This window comes from Bombus fervidus, chromosome 6 (genome assembly GCF_041682495.2).
Source record: "Bombus fervidus isolate BK054 chromosome 6, iyBomFerv1, whole genome shotgun sequence".
Taxonomy (NCBI): Eukaryota; Metazoa; Arthropoda; class Insecta; order Hymenoptera; family Apidae; genus Bombus; species Bombus fervidus.
The window spans coordinates 18,638,880-18,664,486 of NC_091522.1; the positions used below are offsets into that span (position 1 = coordinate 18,638,880).

General features: G+C 38.0%; 1 protein-coding gene across 3 annotated transcripts; it reads right to left on the minus strand.

The window, feature by feature from the left end:
* Positions 1–3,351: 3,351 nt before the first annotated feature.
* Positions 3,352–24,160, minus strand: LOC139988173 (G-protein coupled receptor Mth2). 3 transcript variants are annotated; one of them, XM_072005276.1, is made up of 10 exons: positions 20,994–21,406; positions 20,400–20,777; positions 12,111–12,390; positions 10,934–11,144; positions 8,777–8,985; positions 7,945–8,023; positions 5,605–5,777; positions 4,906–5,080; positions 4,352–4,616; positions 3,352–4,162 (listed from the first exon to the last, which is right to left on the minus strand). In XM_072005276.1, exons 1-10 carry the CDS (start codon positions 21,324–21,326, stop codon positions 3,962–3,964), a joined length of 2,304 nt encoding a protein of 767 aa, XP_071861377.1. In that variant the 5' UTR covers positions 21,327–21,406; the 3' UTR covers positions 3,352–3,961. The 3 variants fall into 3 exon arrangements, with proteins under 3 accessions (XP_071861377.1, XP_071861379.1, XP_071861378.1); XM_072005278.1 differs by lacking the exons at positions 20,400–20,777; positions 20,994–21,406 and adding an exon at positions 22,987–24,160; XM_072005277.1 differs by lacking the exon at positions 20,400–20,777.
* Positions 24,161–25,607: the final 1,447 nt, after the last annotated feature.

The window sequence follows — 25,607 nt, forward strand, 5'->3', positions numbered from 1 at the left end:
TTTCTTCTCTTTACCGTCCAACGTGACCACAGAAACCGTAATATAACGTGTAGATTAAAAAACTTTGAAACGGTATCCGAGCATCGATACCGTCTTCTGCTTCGAAGCGTCGGTTGACATCTTGATTCTAGTTCCAGAATGACGATTTTGCGTAGTGAAACCTCCTTTAGCAGGTAATGGACCAATTTATCGACGAGCTTCGTTTCCAGAAAGTGAAATCTTGTCGCGATCTTACAGTTACCGATGCGCATATACGAAATCGCACGAAATAGTCGAGAAACGTGGAATCGTTTTTGAAATTCAAAGTTTACATCTGTTTAAACCAAAAGTCCTAACTTTCGTTCTTTTTGGCGTTTAACGTGACCAAGGAATTTTAATACTTGGATAATTGGCGATAAAAATAAATAATTATAAGATAAACAAGATAAAATGATTCGGTTTGATGAAAAGAAATTTTATTGTTAGCAAACGTAATCGACGAAGAGTTTCGTACGCGTATGTAATCGACGAATGTTGACTTTTGTTACAACATAATTTAAATGTATAAAGGAATGTAAGAGAAAAGAAATAAAGACTGTTGTGATTTAATAGGTTTTATCATCGATGAAATTTATCGACGATCTAGAGTTTTCTTTCTTTTTCTTTTATTTGATAATCCCGCGATAAAAACGTCTGTGAGATCGAATATCCCGCGTGATTCGACGATCGTTCACCACATTTTTTTACGAGAAATATCAAATTATATTGCGCGTGTCTTTTACTTTGTTTTCATAAAGTATACTTTACAACGAAATCTACGATCAAAGTGTTTTCTTTCCTTTTTCTTTTTCTTCTTCTTTTTCTTTTTCGTTTTCTTTTTCTTTTTCGTTTTCTTTTTCTTTTTCTTTTTCTTTTTTTCCAGGGATCTCCTCGTAAAACGAATGCCTTCTAACGATAATAACTATCTTTTGACATACATATATTTTAGAAGCGTGTGTATAAATATTTTTCTAATATTATTATCGTAACTTTCATTCGATACAACAACGATATTCGATCTGCGATAAGTGGGAATTGCAAAGAACCAAAATATCAAGGAAGGTATCTTCGTTCGGAAGAAATTGTTCGATTTTCCTTGTCTCGGATCATATACGCGTATAGAAATCGTGCCTTTCAAAGTTTTCCAACTAAATTAATAATACATCCGATGCTTGATATCGACGAATGCTTGACACCGATAGACGGACAATTATTTCAGTACTAATTTTACTTCGTATATCAAATTGGACGAAATCTAAGAATTATCGCCGCGAGAAACATCCGTTCGAAGCAAAATATTATTTCTGCCGCTTTGCTTCTTGTTATTTTACGTACAAGTTAAGCTCAAAATAAACTAAAAACTGTTTTGCTTGTTATCTATATATATACATATATATTAAATATAAATTTAAAAATATTTGTATATATCACGATTAAAGTGCGATCGAAAATTGTTTAAATCGAAACGTATCTATACAGAGATAATGTAAAATTGCACTTTCCTAACGAATCCTGACCGAAGGCTCTCATTTTTCCCCACTAAACGAATAATGTTCGTTTAAATCGGAATTCGAATTCAATCGAATGAAATTTAATCGTTCGACGGTGTTACGGTTTGCAAAGAGAACGAAAAAATCGTGCGATCAACGAAACAGGAAGCATTTGTTAAACTAGTACGTAATGTTACTCTAAAACTGTTCGTTATAATTTACAGACGTTTGAGAAATCTATACGCCTGCACGTATGTAACGTGTGCACACGTATTTAAGCGTGTAGATATCTGTGAATATTAACCGGCTGTATAATTAACCTTGAATACGAGAGCGAAAGAGAAATGTAGTGGAGAGAGGGGAAATTGATTAATCGATCGACTGAAACTCCAAGTAAACTGTATTTGCGCGTAAATTACTCGATTAATTAATTAGCTGAAGAGCACCTCAGGATTAATCTGCCAGAGGGAAGAGAATAAAACTTTGATTGTGCACGAGAATAAAATTTTACTACTAAACGCTAAATTCTAAATCCTATTGTTACGTAAATACTAAAGGCAATAATTATAATGTCAATTTTTTCGTGGTTCTCGCGTTCCTTCGTGGTCGCTTCTTCGAAATTGTTTCAATCTTTAGGAATTTACCTGCTTCGGTTCTCTTAAAACGATTTCTTATTGAAATTCTTTTAGAAATAGTATAATCGTGAAATTGAATATATATTCTTAAATCTGCTTGTTTTACGAAAACAACGATAATGTAAAAATACGTGCTACGAAGACGTCAAACTGCAGATTATTCCCGTTCGCTTCGTTCTTATTACGCGAATATGTTTAACGGGATAAATGTAAAGAGACAACGTGACTGCGCATCGATGCGGTGGACGCAAAAGGAGGCAGGAAAATTAGAGAAGAAAAATCGGCTTTTCGAAATTGGAAATCTTCGAGCCGGAAAGCGAGACGGAAGTCGATAGTGGCGCGAAAGAACGAAGGTAATAAAGAAGGATCGATACCTCGTAACGTAAATAAATCCACGATGTTGTTTACTTTTTTTTTTTTTTTTTGTAGAGCAAATATAGGAAGACAAGAGTAGTTTTCGCTTTAATGTTTTAACTAATAAACGACTGTTTTTATCCCGTTTGAAAGTGCGACAAAAGTGGTACATACCAGTGCGATTATTGTGCCGTAAGCTGTCCGAACGAATTCCCCTAAAAACTCAGCAATATGGTACAAAATATACATGGAATATACGATACACGTATACGATACACAGCGAGCATTCGCCAAGTACCTTTGTTAACATAATTTTCGCAAAATAACATAAACCAATAACAGACTCTGTCTCGAGGTAAGCTATCTTGTCTCGTATCTGAAGATTGTACAGAGCGTTGAAAAATATTTTTCACAACTATGGCAGGTGATCGTACGGCTTCGGATCGGTGGAGATCTGTTTTAAAAAGAATTACCGCGAAAGTGAAAGCGTATCGCTTCACCTTCGATCGTTAAATCTATTTTTAATAACTAATATTTTAATAAACACTCTTACGCGCGAATAATTCCCGTGCGATACGGTTACAAGAAATACCATAAATCGATATTTGCAGAAAACGTTCGAATCCAAGACGGAATGTTGCAAAGGTTCGAGCAAGTCGTATACGATTCACGGTAATTTCCAGCGGCTGTTTCCAGTTTGTAAAATCTCGAATATAGTCTGGCGCGATTATTTTCCTTCCGTGTGCATCGAATAATCGTCGCAACGTTCCCTCGACTCGGGCGAACAGAAAAGTTTCGAAAAGAGCCGCGTATCGTTGGTCCGCGTGATTCAAGGCCGGTTTTAAAACTGCACACCTTTTGTTCGACAATTATAAAAGAGAGTACCGCCTCCGCTCTCTGTCACCGAATCACCGGTGCCAATTCCTAAACTTTCTCGTCACCCGTGTCACTTTTATATAATATAATAGATATATATATATATATAGCCGAGAATATAACATACCTATATGTATATAGAAATGATACAATTACACACAGTTACACACAGTTACACACACAGAGAAACACGAATAACGAATATCGGTACGACATATTTAAAAATTTCGCTTCGTTAGAATTTAGGCCCGTTTCTGCCTCGCTATCTCCTATTTATTATTCGCTACTATTACGTATTATCTGTCGTTGCTAAGATAGGCAAGATGGATCAGACTGTAATAAAAGTTACGTTATTTTGTGTGATTCGTTAAAATTTAGTTGAAAATCAGTTTTATACGGTAGAAAAGCTACATGTATGTCGTAAAACGCTTGTTTTGTCAGATTTATGTAGCTGTGTAACAGCTCCGCAAACAACGAGCGATATCGAGTGATATTAATTTTTACGACTACCCGATGAATTATTGTTCTTAGAAAAAGTTGAAACAAGCTTGTCTGTGTTTAAACTTTACCGAAACTTAACGTGACGATTTACGAATGCTTTCCTGGCAAACTTTTCGTTCCCTTTTGCGACGGTAACGAATTTCTTCGAGTCGTTTCGCACGCCCCTACGACGTTCCATTTCTCGTCGTTGGAGAAGTAACGTTTCCTAATTGCTAAAATGACAACGATAGTAAACGATAGTAAACGATAATAAACGTGACCGTTGTGAGAAAGGCGAAGTGACAAAACCTGAAACCAAGTACATATTTAGTAAAACAAGAAACGCAAGCGAGTAAGCTTTGGATCGAGCTTGAAACACGTAGTGACACATGTGATTCTCTGTGGCGAAGAATTTTATACTCTTTGGTCAAGCTGTCAGGGTGTCAAGCTAACTCCAAAGCTGGACGTTAGCGTGCTGTTACTCGCGCTTTTTCTTACTCTGTACGGATCTTGTAGCGTCGAACTAGCTTCGCGTTTCTTCTTCGAACCGTAGCCTAGTCGTTTCTTCAATGCTTCGTGAACTCGTCGCTTCACCACGAATAAAACGAATATCAAAACACCTTGAAGACTGTTGACCACGTCCGTCGCATAGAATAATTCCTCCTTGTACTGGATTCCGGTGTACGTTTTCAACAAACTAGAGACGACCTCGGCGCTCCACGATATACCCATGACGACAAATAGCTTCACGTTCATGACGAACCTGAATTGATAACAATATATAGAGCGTTACGATCGTAACCTTTCGGCTTATTATCAGAATATTATGAATTATTAAATTAATCTCGTAACAACATCTCAATTCAAAATTTGCTTTTTCTATAATTTTCTATAAATGCCTCGCTATCGTTACAAAATAGAATTCCATTACATTTTTCCTCCTCTCGCTACTTTACCAAACAGAATTTCGACGTACGATTACATGTTCGATAGATGCTTGCAAACTGACACAATACTAGGACAAAAGGCGTTTAAAGGACGAGTAAACTTACTTAGTTTTGTCACTGTGAAATCGTTTGCTCCTAACGTCTAAAGATGAAACCCTGCTTATCTCGGCTTTCACCTTGTTGCATTCCCTCGCCGTGAGAATAAAGAACACTATATTCGTTATCAATTGGATGGTGACCGGTGTCGTGAAGAAAACTAATTCCGCGTGTCCCAAAAGCGCTGCAACAACAACGATATTTCCAGTAGTAAGTTAATTAATAGTATTAATTAACTAACGTTTCTTTCGAAATGGCAATATAGCTGGCTGCGGTGGCTCTACCGTTATCGTACGTTCTCACCGATTCGCCGCAACTCGAAATTCCAATTGAACCGAATAATTGGTAAATTCGATTTGGTATTGCCGTCATTTTGTTAACCACGAGCTTTCGTAGAGAGATGTCGATGTTTGTGGTCGAAACCTATACGAAACGTTTTCATTTGAACTTTGATTTTCTAAACGGACGAAAAGATAGTAACCTGAAATTACCATAAACAGCGAGCTATTTGAAGCTTTTTTATTTTAATTTATCTTAACACCGGTCGAAGCAACCACGTTATTTTTCCATCCAATTTTTCAACCTGATAGAATATCACAAGCCCGATAAAAATGACGTTCGTGATTGTCACAAACTTGATCCAACCTCGTCTTAAGCGTTTAAAAAGAAACGAGCAGCTTATCGTTTCTACGATAATTGATAACTCACGGTTGAACCAACAGCGTTCTGAACCAAATTCAGGCCTCAAATTCTCTGGCAGAATATGCATCTGGTCACTCAGGATACAGATGAACATGACGAACATCGACACGCCCCACGCATATACACCGTATAACAGAAATCTTTTGTTCTGGTTTTGACTCCTGATACTGTGTACTTTCCTGGCAAAAGAGATTTTCCAATGTTTCACATTTCTATATGTTTTGGTTAAATATTGCGAGTAAGCGAAGGTATTAGTAAGCGAAATTGCAAGTGTCATAATATCGCAAGGTTTTCATATATATGCTTATATAGGATGATAGAACGTATAATGTTATTTTATCTGTGCTATTTCGTGTGCCATTCGAAACGAAAAATAGGTAGTGGACGTACAAAATCTTACGCTCTAAAGTCTACAACTATTTAATTCACGCAGCAAATTCCATGCTCAAAGCTATATTTGTTAATAACGCTCGAAATAATGCCCTAAATAGACGAACATACGATGATAAAAATAAAACGAACAAACTTCAAATTAACAGCAAACCAAAGATCTTCTGTTTTTTCGACGTTTTCGACGTTTTCGACATTGAAAATCATCGAGTTCTTCGGACTTGGATCGATAAAGTTTTCGTCTACTTATTTGATACTTCGTAGTATACCTTATCCGCTGTACCTGATCTTCGTTGAAGCGAACCGCGTCACATTCCTTCTCTTGCAATATACGCAAAATTTTTCATTTTTATCCTTATATACCTTCCAGTTTTATTTTTTTATAGTTTTACTTTCTTCGTTTATCGAACGTCCGTTTGTTTTTTAACCGTTATAGAAAAAAGTTAAACCGCGATCTACGACAAGGTATAGGATCGTGTAGTAAAAAAATTGTTTAAATTCCGCAATTTTTTAATCTGTACAAATTTCGATCCAAGTCGGTGAGATATACTCGACGACAACGTCGCGAATCAACCCCGGGCTGTTTACCTTGAACAAGTTAAACAAATAACGACAAAGCGGCAGAAAATAAGCCATAGAGATATAAAGATAGAGTACGTGCGAATTCGAATGAAAAATCAAATAAAACGAAAGGCGATTTGGAAATAGAAAGACGAGGCTGCATAGAGGCAGAGTCTTTTTTACTGTACGAACGTGCACTCGTTCTTAGACAATTTAGGCGTAATAACGGGCCTCTCTATTCGGCCAGCGTTCCTACCTCTTCCTATTTCTTCCTATTTCTACATCGCTTCTTCGACACGCGCTCTATGTTCGCGTCTACGTGAAAAATAAATAAAAGTCATAGATTTATACATGAAATAGGCCATAGTGCGAACGAGCGGCAGAGAGGCGACCAATCTTTATCGCTCTGCTTCCGTTATTACGTTTATCGTTTTAGTAGGTATCCAAGCGGCCAACATGTACCGGCTACGTAGTAACTAATTATTTAATAGCCGGCGTAGGCCCATTTTATAACGACATGATCGCAAAGATCGCGGAAATAAATCTATGACGGATAAGATATAGGAAGAAGTAGCAAGTAGCGGTATGATTTAGCCGCCGCAAATGCCAATTTTCCCGCTCACCGTTGTCTCTATCGCGATCGATATAATTACGGTTTAAGCTTACCGGCAAATATCGCGCTTAGCGGAAAATATCGGCCCGATCATTATATTTATATATTCATATATGCGTATATGTATGTAACCAGGCGAAATAACAACTGGCAAACACAAACTTCTACAACGACTTCTACAACGACTTCTACAACGACTTCTACAACGTCGGATGGAAAATTACACGCTAAAATCTTCGATAAATCAACATCGTACACGAAACAATTTCAAATATTTTACACCTCTATGCGTATTTCTTCGCGGAAATGCATCATCGGTTTCGTAATATGACAAAGAGTATGAAATACAAATGCCTGATATTTTCGTTGTTCAAATACTTTCGTTTTCAACGAACAAATGTAACAAAATTCTGTATAACCTGCAAATTCGTGATCGCGAACAGATTAACCCAGAGAAAAACTGTCTTTATTGAGCTTATCATAGCGATCTATTACGCGAAAGATGCTCGAATCTAACGCGTAAACTATTTTTCGCAATAGTCTCGACAATTCTTGCAGATAAAGATCCCCCTTGATCGAGGGCGCTTCGCATTTTCCAACTAATTTTCTTTCTACCATTTCAGTTTTGATTTATAATTGACATTTATTCGATTCAGATCGAAAACCTTCGCGAAAATTATAACCAAGCAAGAAGGAAGAAAGATGGAAAAGACAGGAAAGATTGTAAAAAGCTTGAGCAACGGACCCGAAAAAAATAATTTAAGCGACTAGTAACGTCTTACCCGAATGTCTGCCATATATCGAAGCACATGACGTTCAACCAGGAAAACGCCGACATCATGGAGAAGAACGTGATGTATCCTAAATACGAAGACAAACGCTGATAAATAAAGCGGTTGTAGAACAATACGCTCTTGTTACGTCGATGAACGATGTCGTTTCTTCGCAATCTTTATGCCATAATTTTCAACGTCTTTTTGCATAATTTTAATATGTACAGAGTATGAAAAAACGAGAATGTAAAAACCACTATAGCGCGAGGCTGTACCCACCTCGGATCGGTGAAGATTTGTGAAAAAAAGAAATCAGTGCAAAATTGACCTTAACCTTGACGAATTCAAGACGAAATCTTTTTTTATCGCGTCGTATGCTACTCGTCGTGAGAATCGAAAGCCAATCGAAAGCCAATCGAAAGGGACCACGGGATGCAACTCGAGCCTTTTCCTCGAAAAGAACGTTCGACTTTCGACAATTCTCGAACGATTTTATTCGCAATGTGTTTACATCTACATTATGCATTAACGATAATTCTTGATCGAGATATGAAAATAGCGAAAGTTTCGCGTATATAGAAGAACTGTGCTTTTCGGTGCTTTTTCAGTGCTTGCTCTATCTCTGAAATTATTTATCGTAAATTTACGTAAATTTATGGGCTCGAAGCCGTCAACGGATCGTTTGGATAATTTTACGTGAAAAAATTTGAATTTTACTATTTGCTAAAACTTTCCACGTACAGTTCTAGACCTTAAACAATTTATATCCGATAACTTGGATATTTCGTACGTGTTGTTTTACTTTTATTTCGAAAACTATAGAAAAAATAAACAGCATTACCTACTATACCGCACGGTGTAATACTGTCATTTTGCGCCGTTATCCAAGGTATTACGGTTAGGCAAAGGTAACCTACCAAAAGGCTCGCGATATGGCACATCAGAGTTTTACCATGCAGATTCTGAAGCACCGGTAGGGAAAGGTAGACGATCAGTGTCAAAAATAAAAAGATACAGCTGGTTCCCATTAGAATAGAGGAAATTATCAATCTGGAAAGAAAGAACAGAAACGATTATTACGATACTAAGCGATCAGAACGGATATAATTTCATATTTTTATTTCATTTTCATCTAATTCTATCTAATTCTATCTAATTCTATCTAATTATCTCTATCATGGGTATGGTATATAACATTTTGACCTATTTATTTAAAGATAGTTCCAATATGAATCTCGTTTATAACCTGTAAAAACGAATTTGTCGACGTTTATACTATTACTCGTAGGTGAAAATGTCGTTTCGTTGCAAGAGTAAAAAGAAGAAAGAAGAAAGGAAAGAGATCGCGACTTTTGCTACAACGCGCGTCATAGGGAAAATATTCACGCTCCGAATAATTGCGTACAGAAAGCGCAAAAAGTTGCCTTCCAAAACGGTATCGCTCGTCTATCGACCGCTCGCGAATCACGGTTGATAGAGGAGGTCGGTCGCTCAACATATGTACGCGCATATTTGTATAACACCCGGTTCCTTTTTTTTTTTTTTACTTTTTCTAACGACACAAAGAGTCGCGTTAAAATTATACGGTGCATAATAGTAAAACGAAAGGATCGAGCCTACAAAGCGGACTGACGATATTAAATGTGAAATACAATGAAAACGCATCGTATAAATATTCGACGATTTCAAACGTTCGAATAACGAAATGAAAACTTACGCCACTCAAAACGTAAGCTGGGTATACGTACGTATATATGCGATGAATTTATTTAAAAACCGAATTTACGTCGATAATTTACGTACTTACGTACAAAGCGAAATACGATCGTAGACGTTAAGTGGTACATACGTACGTATATCGTGTATGTTGATATTATATATATACCGTATAACATAAGTATAAAAATATACTGCAACAAGTAAGTATATAGAATTCTATCTCTATTTGAATAATAATGAAAATCAATTTTTCCAGAAACGTGTGTATGGTTTCGCCACGCGCAACGACCAAATATCCTAATAACGTTATTTTAACAGATTTAACGGATAATTCTGTTATTAAACGATCTCTAATGGTTAAACCAGCAGGCTTTACTGGAACATCATCGATAGATGATCGAGACAGCGCTCTAATAAATGATGGTAAACAGCGGAAGTATACAAGAAACAGATATATACAAGCGTATGTATATTATAGCGGAAGAAGCGAATGAACAAACACGAATGTATAGCCACTTCGTTGCGACTCGTATGACGACCGGTGAATGGCCGCCGTTCTTCTATTCATCAGGCAAATGGACTTGTAGCATTGTTATTTATTCTTCTGCATCAAGATATATGTACGAGCGTATACATTGTCAGCATCACTGGCAAACAACCTGGCTATCTGGCATTGATGCAGCGCAGACACAATACGCGCTGCCGCGAAAGATGTGGAATTCCGGTTTGAACGGCTGACCAGCATCCCTCTCGAGAGCAGTCCAATCTTTTATATCGTCAGTTTCTCGAATAATACACGACGACGTCGACGACAAGACTTTGAACATTGCGCGCGTATACGTACAGTCACTCGCCTAACACTCGCCTTAACACGCCCTTCTAAAAACGGATCAAATTTTTTCATATTCGACCAACCGACTCGAGTTTTTCGAAAAAACTGCAAAAACCTGGTTTACGTGAATGAAACGAAATAAGATTAGATAGACGGACCACGTGTAAAAAAGACTTTGAAGAAATTCCAATTGGTCGGAATGGCGTAAAAGAGAATGGAGATTTAAACGACACGCTTCGTATGATTTATGTCAGTCGTACGATACGTAGATGCGGAAAATTTGATCGAAATCGGTTGATGCGAAAATAGAGAAACGACAGGCATCGAAAGACGTAGGAATCTAGTCGGCAATTCGGTATCAATATCGGAAATATTAATAAACCAAGGCCATAAAACGGAAAATATTTTCTTTATTATTCAAGTCTAGTAGAAAGTAAAAGCCCTCACCTGGCTGCATCGTCGTTATCGTTCAAGAAGCAGATGAAAGCTAATAAACCGTCGGTGTTGTCGGTAACCAGACTGTCCACGCAGTACATGTCTGGTGGTAACCAGACTGACGGACTGAGTTTGAGGAATCCGTTTGGTGTTACACCGTATGTATCGTTCATGTTTTCTTCGTAAAAGTTAGGACAATCGAGTCCAACCCGCACACCGTATTCTGAGGGATAACAAATGCAACTTTAAATAATGCAAGAGAATAACAGAGGGAACGGAGAATTAGTTTTTTTTTTTTACACAGATCGTTACGTTTAGTATCAATCTACGTTAGTACCAATTCCTTAATACGTTGGTTATTCTTTCCGACGATATACATAAGTAAGATTAGTTGGTTCGGGACAAGCTACTTTCGTCACCTTTCTCTCGCAAAACATATTTCTTAGATGAGATATTTTCCTCGATTTCGTCCAATTTGTTCTATAAAAGAGACAAGAAAAACACAAACGCGACAATACTACTTTACGTCTTTCCTCCTCTTTCTCCTCTTTCCTCCTCTTTCGTGCGACAAGTTTTACGAAATTAACATTCAAATATTATTCAAACTGACATCATTTCTATGCAGTACAAGCGTGTAAAACATTTTTTTATACGTAGAGAAGAATAATTCGCATCGATCGGTGTATAAGAAAATATATACGGAGTCTTATCGAAATAAGAAAATATATACAAAGTCTTATTGAAAGAAGAAGAAAAAGATGCTAACAAGCTAGGAAACAGAAAAAAATTATCTCAAGGAGAGAAGATCACGATAGAATGGCCAATATTCGTCGTTTCGAACCAATCGATTTTATTCCGCAGGAATCTTTTGTACCGATGTGTAAGTAACTAATTGCAAAGTAATAATAACTTTATATATATATATACTTGGTGTGTTTCGGATGCTGCATCCTCTATGATTTCGGTGCAACACAACTCGTTCGAGAAAAAATTACCACGTTCACGTTATATACCCATACTACTACATGGATGTATATTATTACGTATTACCATACTATATTGTTTTTTTTTTTTTTTTTTTTTAATGTTACGACCTTTCTGCAATCGACGCTACGCAAACAACGTTAAAGTTCTCTCCAAACGTAGCTCGACTTAACAGCCATCGATCGTGCAACATCGCGATACAGACCTGTCATATCCCAAGTTCCTCCGGTAATATTCGAGATTTCCTCGTAGAAATTTTTCTCCGACTTGGCAATGTGCGAGCAAATGTAACTGCCGCCATCGTCCGCATCCGTCGGACAACATTTTTGTATACAGCGGTGGTCTTGACAGTATTCTACCTCCTTACACACACGGACTACGAGCCGGCGTTTCGATCGCAAGTTCGGCATCAATTCCAGACAGGAGTTTCGTTCGGTGATGGAGAAACTCTCCGTGGATTCGTTTTTTCCTGCCGCCAGTGTTACCTAGAAAATTACACGGGAGCACTTTACGTAATCCTAAACGAGAGACGACCGATTCGTACGAGATTCAAAGATTCGATATCCGCTGTGAGAAAAATTTCGACTGTCTTCGCGTTCACGCGAAGAAAGCCGAATACCGTGAATCGCTCGAAAATCTTTGCAAGTTCCGCCTGGCACAAGCGCACGCGTTTTCAAGGTATTCGCGAGAAAACGCGTAAAAATTCGCCCCTGGTACGCGACGGATCAAATATCACGGATAGATTAAAGCGGAAGAGATCGTGAACGTAAGTCGCGATAAGACGCGACGTAAGTCGTAAGCGAAAGCAGGAGACGAGAATCGACCAGAACTTCGGCAATTCTTCTAACGTTCTTGTAACAATTGAAAAATTTTATTCGATCGTCTCGTGTGCGAGACTGTCCGCTATATCGAATTAACAGTGTGCCACAACCATATAACATATTCATTCCTATTAATATAACGATATTATCGAATCGACAATGTTATATTTAATATTCATTTACGCAACAAAGCGTTGTCTTCGTTTACTCCTTTATTTACTCTTATTTCATTTTCTGTGATCCTGTTTCAACATTTCGGATCGTTCGAAGAAAATACGATACGCGTCGTGATACCGAGGTGTTTGTATCTTTCTATTAATGAAATAATATCGCAACAACGTGAAACAGTTACAGTCTGATGCCAATCTGATGCACGTTTAGGCAACACCGACAAGCAGAAAGAATTTCCCCAGCAAAATTTTTACCGCTCTTTCTCACATTTCATAAAATAACAAATGATAATCTGTCAGTATAAAGTTTCTCTTAATTTAACTATTCTTACGATATAATGAACAATATTACGTCAATATAATATGGTATAACCATTTTCAAATTTTAATAATTCGTAATAACCATGCGTAAGAAGTATTTGTCGCATACATAATACGTTTCAGTAAAGTAAGATCTGGCTTGTCTATATAAATTTACAGAAATGGTTAAACTCCAACGCGTTTATGAAAATTATGATTACGTAATTGGAATTTGTTAAATTATTAGTAGATTAGTTACTATAGTAAAACTACCGATTCTCTACAGACAACAACAGTGTTTTCCACATTTCAGATTCTTCGCAATCTCTCGCTTCTATTATTCCGAATAACGGTTCAAACGTCGTTAACGAAAATTTTTATAACAAGTCGCTTCCACTTTTATCTATAAATCGATACATATTAAAATCGTTTCATTTCTAATCGCATTTCTAATAACATACGAATACAATACACTATCGTACTATTGTATTATACATCAGCATAGTATTATTAGTGTATTTCAAGAGAAAACAGCACCGTTTATTTAACCAGACATATATACTAGTGCTGTTCATCTGTGCAGTTAGCGTAATTCTGATCGCGTTAGCTGCAAAATTTAAAAAAATCTCTAACAACAGCGTTCTATGAGAAACGAGTCTTGTTCTGTCACGGTGATGCCGCGTTACCATCTTTTATGCTAAAAAAAAAAAAAAAAAAAAAAAAAAAAAAAAAAAAAGCGTGTTATCGTCGTAATCCATCATCGATGTTTTCGATGCCCCTCTTTAATTTTTGTTAAACGGAAAGCATTTAGAGGTAAAAGCAAAATTGAATCTACTATAAACGGCTACAACGGCCGGGCGCACTGTGCATGCAACGACACACTCGATTGGAACTAGACAGTTCTGTTCTATCTGATACTGTCCGCAATGCGGTCCTTGGTTTCATCGGCGGCGCATCGCTGCTACGCCATTGCACACCGGCGTGTCGCTGCCGCTGCTGCCGCCGCGGCCACCGCTACAGCTGCTATGTCGCTACCGCTACCGCCACCACACCCCGTACATTTATTTACCGCGTTCGCATCCTTTCACCGATCGGGATAAAGGCTCTGACCATCTGAAACTACCTTTACTACGTCGCGTTGCGCCACGCTACGCTATGGTAAACAATATTTATCGCCGGATGACCGGGAAAAAAGCGTAACACGAAACGTCGCTATGGATGTCGCTGCTATCGTCGGTGAGTATCGTCCAGCAATTGATCGTATGGGGTACGGATCGTTAAGTACGGATGTTGTATTTGCATTCATACGAACGATGCAAGAGGAATTACATGTGAAATGACGGACGAGCAGGATGTTTGGAAACATACTCGTTGAAAAATCTTGGGAACCATCTTTCTAACAACGATGATTGTCTGGAAAATTCTATTGAATTTCCAATGTGCCGTAGAGGCGAGCATCCTGAGTAACAGAGCTACAATTTGTCACGAAAAAAGAAAATTCTACCTGTTACGTTACATTTACTCCGACATAAGTGATTATAAATAAGCATATATATGTGTATCAGCATAGGATTACGATCCCAATAGCGGCAAGGTAATAGCGATAAAGATTTGTTTAACGGATGTGTTAACTTTAATTTCGTATAACTTTAGTTTCGGGTATCATATAAAAAGAATGGAAACAGAAACGCACATGTTACAAATAGAAAACATCCTAAATCCATCTGCAGCGTACAAATTCCTTGAAAAACGCGTAGGAAACAAAAACACCTTTATTCTAAACATTTATAGAGAGAGAGAGAGAGAGAGAGAGAGAGAGAAAAAGAGCCGCGATTGTTGGTGATACGAGATCCGACAGAAAAAGACGAGAATGACCTTACACAGCTTGGAAACCGAGAGTGGTAGGGTAGAGATAAAAAAACAAACAGCTATAAAAGATGTTTCGACTACCGATAATGTGAGAAAATTCAGCTCGATCGTGCTGAAGTCGGTACAACTTGACGCGTCTTCGAGTATAAGCGTATTTTTTCGCTCGGTCAAAAAACGTCGGATTGCAAAATTTAACAACGAAGCCATTGCTCTCCCACGACGCATTGTCCGCCAAACAAATTATTCGCTTTTAACAAAAACAACACCGTGCTCCAGTACCCATCCTACGCGCGAGATCTCGCCTCCTGCGATTTCTATCTCTTCTCCAAGATCAGAAGTCGATGCTTAAAGAAAACCATCTCTCTGTCGGTAGAGAGTGTAAAAGTAAAAATGAAAACAGCGGCGTTCGTAAATTTGAGTCTAGTTACTTGAGACCTAACGATCAAGTCGATGATCCTTCGCAACGTAGTTGAACGTGCCTATTCACACGATACGACTTTATCGCGTCGACATTCGTCAATCGAAATTACGAAGCTGGTAAACTACGAGGAGAAAGGAAAGCCTCGATAGAAGAGAAAATCTTCCCAAACCATTGGCTGCCCGATTTCACGCGCGTCAGATTCGTCTGTATTTTCTCCCCTCCCTGACACCTCCTAACACCTTCCACCAGGCTTGCCAATCTCCCAGTGACTCCTCGATTTCGCATCGTATTCGTTTGCGTCACCTTTCTCCCAGAAACTCGCCGTCAATTTCGCATCGCGTTTCAATCTCCCGCGGCTCGCTCACCTCGCGACAGGTTCGTCCGCGAGTCACTCCATCCTACAGTCTCGCGGATTACGCACCAGGTTGGTCCTCGAAAACGATAATTCTCTCGCATAGTAAGTTTCGTTGCAAGATTAACGCGATTAAACTAATCGTATTGTTTCTCAACCAAAGTATCGACGAAATAGCTTTCGCGAAAACCATGACTCGGATTTTCAAATTCAAAAACATCCAAACGCGAAACTCTTTTATTCGTACAAATATTTTTCTATAGGTTTTTTTTACCGCGATCGAACCGAGCGGGAAAAAATGTTAGCTAAATAAAAAAATTTCATAATACAAACTTCTCCGGCCGTCGTTTATCCGTCGTTTATACAGTGCACGCGACATAAGCGTCTCATGACAAACACAAAATGCAAAAAATCACGATGAATTCTGTTGCAACGCTTCGTTCGATCCGGCTGGGTCACTGAAAATATTCTTTTAAAAAATCGGACAGTCAAATATTCTTTCAAATATTCTTTTAAAAACAAGGGTCGTAAATATTGGCCGTGTATCTGTAAATCCGACGCGATGTCGCGTGTGTTTTCGACGACACAAAGGGTAAAAGATGCCTAAGGGTATCGTGCCCTCAGAGGTGGAAATAACGGGAGGGAAAATGTAACTTGATTTCGTCGTTTCATTTCGTTTCGTTTCGTTTCGTTTCGTTTCGTTTCGTTTCGTTTCGTTTCGTTTCGTTTCATTTCGTCACGGTCGACGTACGAATTAAAGGGGACCGACAGAATGTCTTCTTATCAAATTCGTTATCCGTCGTGGAAGTTTAAAGTTATAGGACACGAACCATAAAGTTCAAATATCAAATCCTGCACCTAGTCGCTTCCGCTTCTGGATATCGAGCAAAGGTTATCGAAGCATATACTGCAAAATAGCTGAGCAAGCATCGCGTCCTATAGTTAGGAATGAAAAATAAAATTTACTCGTATAAAATGTCGTACAAAATCCGTTGGAACAAGTTTCCGACCTTCTCGATAAAATAAGACGGTCATCGGAGAAATTCCGAAAAATTGGTTCAACGTTGTATTTCGATCCGATAATCTATTTTAAAGAAAACCTCGAAAAAGTTATCTTATACTATATAAAAGTTATTATGTTAAACGACGATTCTAACGACAAAATAAATAATAATTATTTATTAATTTTCTCCTCGTTGTGACCTTTTTTCTACTCCTTCTTCTCTCTTTTCTTTCTTTTTTTTTCTTTTTCCACCTACTGCAAACTCGTCTCGAGGCACACCTCGACATACGTTAATAACTTTCTCGATATTACCTTTATTATTTTAGAAGCTTCTGCCTCTTTAGTTTGCTTATATATACATAATTATATATACGTAATTTACCTACACGTATATATGCAGGGAAAGTATGTGTTAGAAATAAAATTCGATTGCGTAATACACATTACCCGACGTACCTACGTATATAACATAAAGAAGGTAAACGCGTTAAACGTTAAAGAATGCATAAAATATTATTATACGTTTATATGTTGCTTTGGCAGGTGATTCTTTAGGAATACGTTTCTCGTTTGAATAGAAAAGGAAAGGAAACGTATACCGTAACGTACGAATGAGAAAAGCGGGTGTAGCAGGAATACATACGCATTTGTAGTTTTAATGTACCTACGAAACAACATAAAGATGCTATTCAAAGTTCGATAATTAATGTTTTTAATATCTGTAAAGGATCATAAACAACACGAGGTATACGAACGTAATATCCGTGTCGCGATGTTTTTCGCTTTAAGAGGAAACCAATTAAACGAAAACAGCCATTAAAAGTCCATTACGCTCTAAGGACAAAGCAAATTAAAAATCCATTACGATCTAATACCACGCAATTATTAAGTAGAATCTCCGATTCACGAAAGAGAAGACTCGTGAACCATCTATCGCGCGATCCATCAAAATTCAATTTAAAATAAAAGACGCGTCAAATACGTAGGATATGGACTACTTAATAACTTCGTAACATTGCGTATTACAGTTTTCGTTGCTATACGACGGATAACGTAATTACGGCAAGTATACGATAGGCAGTCTGCTACGGCACGGAGTAAAAGGCTCGAACATGAAGGATATTGGAAGGGACAGTAGTGGACAATCAACGGAAGTAGAAGCCTTTCTAACGTGTTGTTTTAATGCTCGTTGTCAACAACGAGCCCGCGATACGCGTTAGGTATTAGACAAATTTAAAAATTCAATTTTCCTCGTGACAAGACTTGAGACGAAAAAATACATTATACATTAAAGATACATTTTCAACGTTCAAGCGTAAAACGACCTGCCGATTATTTCGCCTGTCTAACTGGGAATTTGCTAAATTAACGCGCACTTGACATATTTTCAAACCGAATTTTGTCGAAAACTAGGCTTACAATTTCATTTTCGTATTATGTATTTTCAAGTGAATCTCCCCGACTTTGCTTCTACCATGAATTTAGGTGCAACAGTATATAATACGGTATACAGCATATTATTACGAAATCTCTAGTAAACTAACATAATCTACATACTTTTACACATGGCTTTTTCCAGCTCTTTCACCGATATTTTACTCTATTATAGTACTATAACCTACTTTTTATACTTTATAACACGAACAAACGGTATTGGTGGATATGCTGATAAATATAGGCCAAAAGAAAAAAGAATACAGAAGAACAATATAACTTGCGCTATACTATTTAACAGGAAAATTTATACATTTCCATTCGCGTTAGAATAGAATACCAGAATTTCTTTTTCTGTTTCTCTTCTTCTTCTTCTTCTTCTTCTTCCTTTTTTCTTTTTTTCTTTTTTTCTTTTTTTCTTTTTTTTCTTAGATTAGAAATATTTGTTTCTCATGTTATTGTAAACAATTTACCATACTAATTATAATATTATATATTAAAATATGTAATATCTTAATTTTAGTAATATTTTGCCATTACCGCACCACGTGTAGTCTCACGAATTGCTTATTAATTTTATTCCTCGAGTCATTACGTTATAAAAATTAACCTAATTTGTTTGTCTAAATCTATTTTGTTTAATCGTGTATATAGATATTTCTTTTCCCGGAATTTCTCGAAACCTCGATCAGATTGTCGTAAGGAAATAAAAATTCGTACTCTCTGTGACAAGGAGAAATCTTTCATCGAACAGCTAATAACGCGTTCGCGTTTCAAGATATGTTTGAAATATTCGATAATTAGAGAAGAGAAAATTCTTCGAAAAGGAAATAATCTGTTGTAGAAAAAAGGAAAATACACCAAATACAGATTGTAAAATTGTATATACAAGTGGAGAAGAGGAAAAGAAAGAGAAGAGGAAGCAAGTTAAAAGTTTTGTATGGAAATAAGAGCTATAATAATATTCCGTTTATCCGTTCGAAGCCGTGCCTGCTGAATACGGTGAGAAAAAATCCGACGGAAAAACCGAGCCTAGAGAAGGGGGACACAATGATGAAACCGTTGATGCCTGGCCGCTGCTGCAACCTGGAACGAATTAACGTTTGCGTCGCGTCCTAACTTTGTTTATTATAATTTAAGGCGTAGCTTCTGCACGCGTGACTTCATCGTTCGCGTAACTAAAGCCGGAAATTTCCTATCTTTTTGTTGGATAAACGCTTCGACAAATTCAAATCGTACGGGTGTCTTGATACTAATCTATGTATCAAGAGGTAAAACAACAATTTCTTTGATCGAAAGCTAAGAACCGTGTCAATTTGTTCCGGGGCTTTCCTCTACTTCTCCACTATTTTCCTAATACTACGTACATCTATCTCTTTTATGAATATCGAATAGTTTCAAGTATATACAAATCTATTATATTCGACTGAATATTATATTTTTTACTATATATATATATATATATATATATACAGAGAGAGAGAGAGAGAGAGAGAGAGAGAGAGAGAGAGAGAGAAGTATACAGAAGCGCTGAAACACTTGTGAAAAAATATTATCTCAAGCAGAGAACAGGCAGGAATATCGAGATTGGCGTGCCCCTAACGATACGCGCTGATAACGATATCTTTCTAAATGGTATAAAATTCAAATAAATGCAACAAAGAGAGTACAGTGAAGCAAGAGGATGCGTCACGTAAGTAAATGAACGCTTGGAAAAATATACATATAGCTGGCTATCCTTGAAATTTGTTTCTACTCGTGTAGCAAAATGGTTTTCCCCCCAAATTCCAAGATTCTTCGACCAACTCATTTATCTTCCGACCTTCGTTGTTACAGATATATTGTGGCTTCGAAAAAAATGGTTTGAATTTCGAACGATCTAGATGGTATATATTACAACATTATTATATTTTATGGTATACTTTCGAAAAATTGCGGCAGCATGGGCAAGTTTTCTTTTCTTTTCTTTCCTTATCTTATATTTTCTTCGTTCGTTCTAGAAACTCGATTGAAAACTAAATGATTAGGAAATAATTAGTTATATATAACGAATTATTCGTAGATCGGAGATTCGAAAATGGAGAATCTGGCGTGACGCGAATTCACGTTCGAAGATTCACTCACCTGTAAAGTTCCATTGATGATGTCTACCGAATCGATCTCGTGCGTGAAGATCGCGCCTGAAGAACATTTGGGCATGCCTGTATGAAGCAGAAATAACTCCACGTTCGGAAAATGCTCGTTTTTCCGTAAGTAATCGGTGAGTAACGGCAAGAAATGGTTCGTTTTCGAGTAATAACGATCGAATTCACAGTCTCCCGTTACTACGTTAAAAACTGTATTATTCGAGCAACATTTTCTGACGTTTAAAAATTCCGATAACGATGGTGCTTTTGGGAATGGACGTGTTCGATCCTTGTCTTCGTTCGATGTACAATGCACGAGCGTCGGAACAACGACCCGAGTGATATCGTTGTACAGAATATCGATACAGTACGGACTCTGTAAATACGAAAAAGTTGAAACTTTCATTGGCAACTTAATTGCTGCGTCATCCTGCGGTCACTTTTCACGCTTATTATCCTAATATCGTTCCTTTATCGTTGTCGTATCATAAATGTTTCATCTAAGAAAAGTGGTAGCAAGATCTGCATCGATTCTTTATACAGCACGATTTGCAACATGTCAATGATAAAACAAGCAACCGCTATCGCGTACCTGTAAAATATCAGCCGAGTTGATCTCATTAAGAGACAGAGTGGTAATATATTCAGGCTTCTGGCAAATAGGAAGTTGGCCGTAAGTTACGTTCTTGTTGGTAGGATCACTGGCAACGATTTGCGGAGCACGTGGGGACGCAACGCAATCCACTTTCGACATCCCTGAGAAAACTTCACCAAACGGGCAACATTTGTTGAAGGAACAAGCGACACCGGCTGACAGAGACAGCAACCACAAAAGAAGAAAATTTCTCGTTACCGTCGAACACGAACAGCACTTTGAATATCTCGAAACTGATCGCTGCATAATTTCACCGATTTCACTCAACATCGTTCCGTTGAAAATCGCACTGAACTGCTGCTTTTTACGATTAAAGACGAGATGTCGGTGCCCCGCTAAACTAGATATTCGATATTTCAATTAACTAGATTTTCGACTTGAACGTTGCACCGACACCGATGTTACAACAGCTGATATATTAACAACGGTTGAAGTATTGAATATTAAGCTTGTACGAAACTTGGTAACGAATATTTGCCGTTATTTGCCGTTATTTGCCGTTATTTGCCGTTATTTGCCGTTATTTACCGTTAAGCCAGTCAAACTCGTTGATCAACTGGAAAGGATCTAAATCGCGAACCCAAGTATCGACAAGCATCAAAATGACCGTTGCTCGTCCACACAACTTCCAACAAACTCTGAAAAGCACGAAGCTCGACGATTCTGCTGCTATGTATACTTGGAGACCTTGACTCGAACAAGTCTCATCTTCGGTCGGATTTTCCAAGAACCCACACGACTTCTGGCCGTTATACGTGGGATTATTTGACCAAATACACTCTGCTTTCTCTACCGTTATTCCTTTGTTTCTCTATTTATTTGCTTTTCTATTCTTTTACTATCTTATTTATTTCTCTATTTATTATTTTATTCTCTATATGTATCGCTTTATCGCGTAAATTCACTGTGGTGGTAAATAATAATAAAACGGTCCGATGCTAACGTTAAACGACGCGAAAAAAACAGTAAGATACAAGTGGAAATGATAAACGTACAACGTACGAGAACCGCCTTTTCACGAGAATCGTTTGTCGAATCGGCGATCTTCGTCCATTAATGAGACGTCGTTGTGTTATAAACTTTTAATGCGTGTGTTGGAATTTGCGCGGTCGGCAGACATCGTTACTCGTCGTTACTCGTCGTTACGCGTCGTTACTCGTCGTCGATCTCCGTAAAATTCAATTCGTACGATTCGTGTAAGTCGTCTCCGATCGATTAAATTGTCGAGTCCATCGACGCGTTGCACGCACCTAACTGCATTCGGACAATCTTCAATTACAAGGTAGCTCTATCGTTCCAAATTAGACAGAGCAGCAGCGACAGTTTAAGGGCTACTTGAACTTTAATCTCAATTTCTTCTCGGTTCGTTGATCAAAATCTTCGCGTGGTTCCGTCACATACAGCGGACAACCTATCGGCGCAGGTGCAGCAAATTGCTAATCTCTCACCTTCCCAAGCATCGCGATTCATTTCACAGTTCCATTCCTACCGCGTATTTTATATATTTCCTTTCAATTCGAAGCTTCGAGACTCTTGTTATTCTTCGTTGTTCCTTGTTCCGAGATGTTTCCAATTTATCTTTTATTCGTAGCGTTAGGAAAGCAAGTTTCGTTTATTTTTCATTAATATTTTTATACCAGAGCTTTCTGTAAAACGCGTATATTTTCTATCTTTTCACCTTTTTATCTTCCTCTATATCTTTATCAATTACGAATTATTTTTACATACTTGTTCGTTTCTCGAATTTGCATAAGAGAAAGTCCATCTATTTAATTCGCCGTTCCTCCCCTTTCTCAACGATAAATTTCAACGATAAATCCATTCACTCACACGCATGCAGGCAGGCACGCACGTGCACACAAAATTGCGATATTATCATATACGATATTACCGAAAGAGGCAAGGTAATTATTCCATCAGATATTCGTACTTAACTTAACTCACAAACGCACCTAGATCGTTCAAATTTCGTTCGTTTTATCCTTCTCGGTCGTGTTACTATTCCACTGCTTCTTCTTTTCCCATTTTTCTCTATTACATGACGATTACGCGACGATTACGCGACAATTACGCGACGATTACGCGACGATTACACGACGAGTCTCGCAATCTCCGCCAACTTTTGCTCCAATTTTTTTACAACTTCTCACTCTTCTTCGCGTCACACTTTCTTTTCCCCGAATTTGAATTATTCCAGCAGCGTTTTTAATTCTCGGACACGAACCTATCGTGTCCCTTCGCCTTACGGCTCGTAATTATTTCAAAGACGCCTTGCTTCTTTCTTTTTTCCGCCATTTCGATATTCCGAAGCAGTAGTAAGTACCTTGCACAAGACACCTTTTCTCGAATCTCACTTTTCTTTTCTTCTTTTTTTTTTCTTTTTTCTTTTTTTTTTTTTTTTTTTTCACGCGACTAATCGATCCATAAATAGATCACCGCCGTCTCCTCGTTACCTCCTTCTTCCTGTCTTTTCGTCCACCCAATTCACAAAGTTCATCGAATTGCAATAAAGAAATTACTCCGTCTAACCTAATCCTTTAGCTCACTCGGTTTACTTATCGTTATTTCTTATCAGTTTCAAACGCTCGATATTCTAGTTTCGTCCTGCAATTTCCACCTCTCGACATTCGAAACGATTTACCGAGATTTATCGCGCGAGTTATCAGCCCCTATGTAATTCACATCATACTGCTACAAATAGTTCAACAAATAGAGATTCTTTTTCGTTTCTAAAATTAGATAGAGAGAATCATACGTGTCACGCCGAATAAGCAAATCTTTGTACCGAGAAAGTTATTCGATAAACGGTTCTTCGAACATTTATTTTTGATAGATGAATCCTGCGATCGTCACTGCCGATTTCTTTGCCCCCTTATCGTTTATCCGCGGCCAGGTTGGCTCAGATTCCCGCATTCGCGCCAACGTACCGCCGCGTATTCGACAACGGCGCGATGCGTCCATATGACACGACACGGTGAATACGCACGTAGAAACGCGACTGTACGCTCGCACCAACCGACAGCGGAGATGAGAGAGAAATTCGACTAGGCTCGCCGCTGGGTACAACAACAACAAGACCATACACGACGCGCCTCTTTTCGCCCAGTCTCCCACCCCTCCCTTTCCACGAATCCCCTCCTCCACGTTCGTCTTTTTTCTTCCTTCTTCTTGGTCTTCGATGTTCTTGACGTAATCCGTTTAATTCGATCGCGATCGATCGACCGGATCAAAGTAATTAGTCTCGACTCGCGTTCTCTACTCTGGTTTTTTCGAAAGACGAGGTGTGTAATATGTCGGTCGTTAAACTCTTTCACGATCGAGAAAATGATATTCGTAATAAAGTTATCCAGCCTATTCGTACGCTAAATTTTACAAAATTACAATCGAAATATCTTTTAAACTAATCGTTTTCGCGCACAAATAGCTCTATCTTTCGAATGTGCGAACAATTATACTTTCGAGACAGTTACACACCAAAGTATATACATATTCGCTTACCACGTAACGTACCGCTCGAATCCGTTTAATTTTGCTTTATGTAAGATTCGCGAGAAACATTTTGTACGTCACTTCGTTATATCGGCCACGCGTAATGAACGTATTTTTCGCTCATTAGTATCGATACTGCGGTAGCAGCAGTGATTTACGATCAGACTGCAAGGTAAAATGATCGTTCAACGAAGAAAGATATTGTTTGACGCGCCGTTCCCATGCCATACGTGCGTACATAATACAAACATACGTATATATCACCTCTCGTCAATTTTCCAATTGAAATAATTGTTATCAGATTCCGTTCGGTTCGAACAAATAATCGTACCATTCCATCGATAAGGCGAACCTGTCGGGAAGCTAGGCTCTCGCTAATTTCGACCATCTCCGAATACATGGTCGGGGACATGATTCCGAACAACATTTTCCATCGGTCTGTCCCAAGTTGCGAAAAATTTAGTTTCCGAGATACTCGCGAAAGATAGGAGTATCGTGCGTGCGTAACGTACGCGTCGTACGGAGCACGCCATAGAATTTGATCGATGGTACACCTGTATACGGTACACGCGACAAGCATCGTAGTAATACCTAGAAACCTTCGCTGTAAGAACGACACTCGCATATATAAAAAGTGCAGGCCAACAATACGGATAAAAGTTTATTTTCGTGACTCGAGAGAATCGGTTGAGAGAGAATCCGCGACAGAAACAAAGCGGAGCGACAGTACGCGACGAACGAGCACGAGAACGGGTTGACAAAATCTTCAAAATCAGTTATCGCTATTCAAATTTACGTCAGACCATCTACAGACTCTTTGCACGTTTTTGTACCTAGCTGAATGCAAGTGAAAAATCTCCAAGTTGTAAAATAAACCAACCTATCGTCGAGAATGTTATATTTATAATTTGTTTACAGTTGCGTATGACGTAAGATTACATTTTGCGGAACTACTCGAATCTTTTACGCATAGTAGACGCTTCTTCTATTTCTTCGTTCTCCTTCTATTCGTAACAAAGATAAATTTATTAATTAATAATTGGTAACGATATGTATTAATAA

Coding starts and splice junctions, on each gene's coding strand:
- LOC139988173 (XM_072005276.1), bottom strand. CDS start 21,326: ATGTTGAGTGAAATCGGTGAAATTATGCAGCGATCAGTTTCGAGATAT. Junction 5,778..7,944: donor GATATATGGCAGACATTCGG/GTAAGACGTTAC, acceptor CTCTTTTGCCAG/GAAAGTACACAGTATCAGGA. Junction 4,163..4,351: donor CGCTACAAGATCCGTACAGA/GTAAGAAAAAGC, acceptor ACTTGGTTTCAG/GTTTTGTCACTTCGCCTTTC.